Source organism: Pempheris klunzingeri, chromosome 6 (genome assembly GCF_042242105.1).
Source record: "Pempheris klunzingeri isolate RE-2024b chromosome 6, fPemKlu1.hap1, whole genome shotgun sequence".
Lineage (NCBI taxonomy): Eukaryota > Metazoa > Chordata > Actinopteri > Acropomatiformes > Pempheridae > Pempheris > Pempheris klunzingeri.
The window spans coordinates 20619364-20625363 of NC_092017.1; the positions used below are offsets into that span (position 1 = coordinate 20619364).

Genomic DNA, 6000 nt, shown 5'->3' on the forward strand with positions numbered 1-6000 from the left:
GATTTGATACTAAACCTCCATTAAGCTAATTTACCATGCAGGCAATCAAACAGGAGCATGTTTCATGCAAACTGTTTAGCTTTTCTTCACATTTTAGGAATGGCAAAAGTCAGAACAGGTTATAATTATTATCCTTTCTAAGATGTAGCTGTCAATGTGGCAGGTGGCAGGTGCTTATTTTCACCTTTGACCTTACGGCTGTATATTACTATTTTAATCTCCTGCTCGCCCTACTCTGGCATCATCACCACCCTCATTCAAGGCACAGCTATATTTTCCCTGTTGTATGTTCAGGACAGGGAGCTGTAAGCTGAAGAAAGGACCTCCAGCATCCGTTACTGGAGCTCTGTTCTCTCTCTTCTTCAGCTCAGCAGCTGACATAGCTGGAATTAACCTTGAATTCCCTGCGTTGCGTCATTTCAGATAAACTGAATTATCAGGATCCACAAAGAGCAACCATAACATTGTGTAACAACCACTGGAAGCCTCAGTTTTTATCTTCAGTCATTTCTTGGCCGTGCTGTCTGGCTTCTCCTCTTCGTTTAATGAGGTCTGCCTAGCGGTAGCAGGTCGGACCTTAGAAGGGTCGGATGTAGACTTGCCGTTGTCAGACTGGGCTCTGGCAGTCTCTGGGCGTATTTTAGACTCTTTCTTTGGCGGTGCAGGGGTGGCCGGCTCCCAGAGGAGGAACTCATGCAGGAGTGTGTTAACAGCCTCGGGACACTCCATCATGATCATGTGACTGCCGTCCTCCAGAACCTTCAGGAAGGCCATTAGGAGAATCTGACCAAAGGTGAAAAGTAAAAGACGATTTTAAAATTATCAACAAAACACAGCCAGAATCAGATCTGAATCATGGACCACGTCTTTTATAGCAATTGATTTTGGTTGGAAGCTAATATTTTACTTTGTTGATTTCAAGGAAGGGAATAATTCTGTCTTCTAATTTAGGTTTCTTTCTTTTTTGTAAGTGATTCTACACAAGAGTCCCTAAATCTCAGGTAGTTGTTGGTACTTCCAATGTTAAACCCATTAGTTAGGAATTGCTTTTACTTTACATAACTGTAAACTCCCTCTTGACCAAAGCACATCTTTAACATGCAATAACTGATTTTATGGCCACAGGGTGACAGCAGAAACAAGCTGTAAACACGGCACAAACATACCACCTTTTCATTTGTTGTTATGCGTTATATATGTTGTTTTACGTGCTTTTCTGTATGTGGATCGCAGGAAGAGTAGCTGTTACCTTAACAGCAGCTAATTGGGATCCAAAGAAAGAGGACGAAGAAGAAGATGCAGAACTTGTTCACAAACATTCGCCTATTTTCACATCAAACAGAGCCAGAGGAACATTAGCATTTATTTAGAGCTGTGTTTGTGGCTACTTGGCGTCCAATCGCTATCCTTTTAGCTTAGTTTTAGTCTCACCAACTACTGAGAGAAATTTCTAGTTCTTTAGCCGCTAAATGCCCAATTAGGTTCACTAGCTAGTTGCTAATTTTGTCTGTGTCCTGTTTGGAGGTGTACATTAAGTGTACCACAGCCTTCTGCATCTGGACACAGAATTGATGAGAGCAGTTAGAGTGACCCTATATAGGCCATAAAATCAAAATACTCAACTTACAGATCCTAAATCACTCTGTATCAGCTGAGCAGAGCTGCAGAGCAAGGTCATCATTTTCTGTGGGTTTCACTATGCCTGACCTCTTGCAAAATACATGTAGTTATGTGATCCATTGGTAAAATAAAATATAAGTTATAGCTGCTTTAACATTTCTTAATTGAGTTCCTTCTTTCCAAAAGCCTTTTTCCCATTTGATTAGAATACGAAAACTATGACACCAATGTCTTTAGTAGGGTCAGTTTCCCAGCCTGAATCCCAGGCTTTGGGGGGCTCACTCACCTCTGCCATGCGCTGGTCCTCTTCGATGGGGACAAACTTGTCGTGCATGCCGTGAACAAGCAGGATGGGCACTGTGAGTTCAGCATGGTAAACCTCGTCCCCCTCAGGCCAGTACTGCCCGCTCATCATGGCGCGCAGCACAAAGGACGACACGTTGAAGGCATTGTTGTCTTTCAGCAGCTGCTTCTCCTTGGCACCCTGCTTGGCAAAGCCAGCCCTGTAAGGGGCAGAACAGAGGAGATTTACTGGAATTACAATATTGTTTAAAAAACAAAAACAGGATTTTGATGGGATTACACTGTGCGCACAATGAACACACATAGTGCCACATGAAGGTAGAATTAGCATAAATGCCACACTTGACTGTAGCCAACAACAGGAAAATATTAAGTTAACAAATTTTGTTGAAAAATATATGATATTCATAACTATGATGGCCATCAAATTATGACAAATAGTGACCCTTTCAGCTTTCCATACAAGGATGCCATTGTCCACAGATATGTTCATCATGCTCAATGTTTTTGTCCACCCAGTGCAATAATTCATTTTCATAATTTCTAAATAAATATTCATCCATGAACATTTACAATCAGATTGTACAAGCAAGTAAGTTTTGAATTAAAAGTCTACTAATTGTGGACAGATCTACCAAAAACAACATTTATGTCTCTTTTTCTGTTGTGTTGCTGTCCGTCTTACTTGAGAAAGCTCCAGGCCAGCAGCGGGGAGAGGCAGTGAAGCACACAGGTGGGCAGGTTGAAGATGGAACAAAGACTGGGCTCCAGGGCTGTGGGACCACCTCCGTTGATCATCACCATCTTGTGGATCTGTTCTGGATACTCATGGGCCAGGAAGGTACAGAACGATACACTAGGCATTGAGGACAGAAGGCTGGTTTTAGTAAGAATGCAAAGTGTGTTGGCAGTGACAATTCTGCCCTTTGAACATATTTCTTATCATATTAATCATTAAGTTCTTCAATCTAATGTATACAAAATCAGAATATTTACAATATTTCAATAGTTTTTCTCATTTGATCAAACCAACTATCCAAAACCTTAAGAGACACTGTGTAACTTTTGCTGAATGAATCACCTTTGACCACAAGTGCCACGTCTGTTAACAATGGTAAAAAATGCTAAAACATAGTCTACCAGTTACACAATATCAATCTTAAATTAGCCAGTTCATGTAAAACTGTAAAAGCAGCAAATGCAGAAGCACTTGAGGAGATTGAACCACCAAACGTTTGGCATTTTTACTTCAGTTACTGCTAATTGCTACTGATAGACTATTGGATTAAACAACAAATTGTTTCAACACTGTATCAAACTATGTCAATGTTCAGTACATGTAAGTACATGTATGTAGATGAGAAACCAGAGCTTCTCATACTTCTGTTTTACTGCAGCAAAATAGATATGCAGCTAAGTGTCTTTTTCTTTTTGGCTTTAATTAGTAATCTTCTAAATCTTCAATCAATCAATCAATCAATCAATCTTTATTTATATAGCGCCAATTCATAACAGCGTTATCTCAAGACGCTTTACATAAAGAGCAGGTCTAGACCAAACTCTTTAATTAAGAGAGAGACCCAACGATTCAGGAATTCAAAATTAAGGATTCAAGAATCCCCACATGAGCAAGCATCAGATATTATATTCTAAATCTTGTGTTGGTTGAATGTTGTGACCTTTACCCATAAGAGTGTCCAATGAGAACATTCCTCTTGCGTGCATATCTCTTGAAAATAATTCTCATATCCTCAGCCAGAGCATAGAAAGTGTATGCAGCAGCTATCTGTGGTGCTGAGCTGGCCCCATGGCCTGCCAGGTCTGGGGCGATCACCTCATAGCCCAGCCTGGAAAAGAAGTCCAACTGGCTTCCCCAGATGTCCAGTGAGCCTCCCACTCCATGAATGAAGAACAGAGCCAAGTCTGGATGTGTCCCTTTACAGCCTAATATCTTCCTCTCGCAGTCAATCACCACAGTGCGCTTGGGTTTCCGCCTGCGCTTCCTGGGTTGCTGCGACTGGTCAGTCTGTCCAGCAGCAGGGGCCTCTCCTCCTGCTCCTGTTTCAGCTGTCCCATCTTTTCCAGCTGAGATGGAGTCAGACCTGGCCTCTGGAATGCTGACGGGGGGCGAGGAGTTACCACAGTCTGTCAGTTCAACCTCTACAGTGCTGTTTGGTTGTGTCTCTCCGTTCTGGCAGTTTTTCAGCTCTGCACTCGCCCTGTCACCCAAGTTCTCAATGAACAGCTGTCCATTCCGATATATTGTGATCTTTCGTTTGCAGCTGACACTCCCACCCTGCCCAGTAGGTTCCTCCACCACTGGCCTGTCAGGGATGATGTGTCGAACCCGCAGGACGCGACCTGGTTTCACCTCCACAAACTCGAAGCCATCAGCCGGTTCTGAGGTTTCTACAGGAACTACAACGTTGGTCGACTTTGATGCCAAGCAGCAGAGAAGGCCCTCTATAAAGCTGGTCAGCATGGCTGCCAGTCTGTGGGGAATACATACACATAAAAACACACATTAATCAGCAAGCAACAAAGTCACAGAGAACCAAAGGCACTTATAAACTTATAAAAGGAGCCATGTTTACATGCATTTACTCTATTCAATTTAAAGCTACATAATATCATTCACATCAAGTGACACCTAACAATCTAATCAAGATGAACTACGTTAATTACTATATTTCTGTTCATCATTCATTATTATTAACTTTAAATCTGGTTTAAATCAATCAACACCCTCAACCCTGTTATTATTTGTCAATACTGGCTTTATCACAAACATAAAAATATCTAGATGTATTTATTTAGTACTTTTAATGTTCCAATGTTTCATATCCAAAGAAATCAACATATACTGCATATATTTTAAAAAGTGAAATTAAATTCAGATAACAGATGAGGGAAGACAACCACGAGAATAGTAAAAATGTAAAATGAACACACTCTCTGTACATCACACTCTGTAAAAAAAAAAAAACATATTGATATATATTTATTGTTGTGTTGATTAATATGCAAAAAATAACATATGATACTTTATGTTCATATTGTACATATATTTGTTGTCAATCTTCGATAACGCATCTACACTCTAAAAGCTGTGCATTTATACACACTGTATTCACTTACAGTGAAAAAGTACACACACTCCAGCTTTCTTACTCCCAAATATCAGTCTAAGCACCTGCCGCAAAATCACTCAGTTATCACTCTATAATATACCATGTCATTGATAAACATGTAATTAATCTCTTCATTTATCATAAGAACAGCTTTAAATGTCTACGTTAAATGAGCTTCTGGGAAAATGACGTGTATCATTCAGGGAGGTAAACAAGTTCTTGTGCTTTTACAATCTACCGTCCAATTACAACTTAAACCCTTGAGACTTTCTGTGAGACGTAACTGAGCAGCATCCTTCCTCAGGCAGACTGGGGGGGGGGGTATTAATAGACAGGAACAGTAATAGCTCCCTGAGTTAAAGCTGTCCACCATGTGATCACTCTGTGCCAGCACACACTGCCGTACCGCCAGGCAAAGCCACAAAACAACCAACAGTAATGAATGGCACTTTTTTGACATGCATCCCAGTAAATAAGTCATTTTTCAGATAATTGATTATAGAATAAAGAAGAATTAGATTATTACTTTTTTGTAAATTAGCCTCCTGTTGAGAACATAAGCACTTGTTGAGAACTCTCACGCACACACTGGACATGGCAGTCCTCAGATGAGAAATGTTCACATGAGAAGGTGGGGGCTTTGTATCTACTCCACATTACAACCACCTACAATGACAGATTGGTTTCTTCATGAGCTCCAAACTGCTGATTTTGAAAAAGCTAGAAAATGTACCACCAGGGGAGTAAATAGAAAAAGAATGGAGGAGACTGATGTCTAATGCATGTTTCACACACTCTACAGGTACGGATTACAGCGTATGTTAGGTTTATTATCGTCCATGTGAAATGCACAGAGGCCAGCCAGGGTCTGCAAGTCTCTCTGCTGGTGACATTATCCTACCTTCCTGTTGCTCCCCTCCCTGCTGGAGGGGATTATACTCCCTGT

General features: G+C 40.9%; 1 protein-coding gene across 1 annotated transcript; it reads right to left on the reverse strand.

The window, feature by feature from the left end:
• Positions 1 to 504: 504 nt before the first annotated feature.
• Positions 505 to 4405, reverse strand: abhd8b (abhydrolase domain containing 8b). Its single transcript, XM_070832233.1, has 4 exons — positions 3609 to 4405; positions 2609 to 2779; positions 1907 to 2123; positions 505 to 783 (listed from the first exon to the last, which is right to left on the reverse strand). Exons 1-4 carry the CDS (start codon positions 4403 to 4405, stop codon positions 505 to 507), a joined length of 1464 nt encoding a protein of 487 aa, XP_070688334.1.
• Positions 4406 to 6000: the final 1595 nt, after the last annotated feature.

Bases quoted from the DNA above. Each gene is read 5' to 3' on its own strand.
- abhd8b (XM_070832233.1), bottom strand. From the start codon at position 4,405: ATGCTGACCAGCTTTATAGAGGGCCTTCTCTGCTGCTTGGCATCAAAG. The intron at 2,780-3,608 runs GTAAAGGTCACA...CTCAATGCCTAG, and splicing joins CTCATTGGACACTCTTATGG to TGTATCGTTCTGTACCTTCC. The intron at 784-1,906 runs GTGAGTGAGCCC...ACCTTTGGTCAG, and splicing joins AGGACCAGCGCATGGCAGAG to ATTCTCCTAATGGCCTTCCT.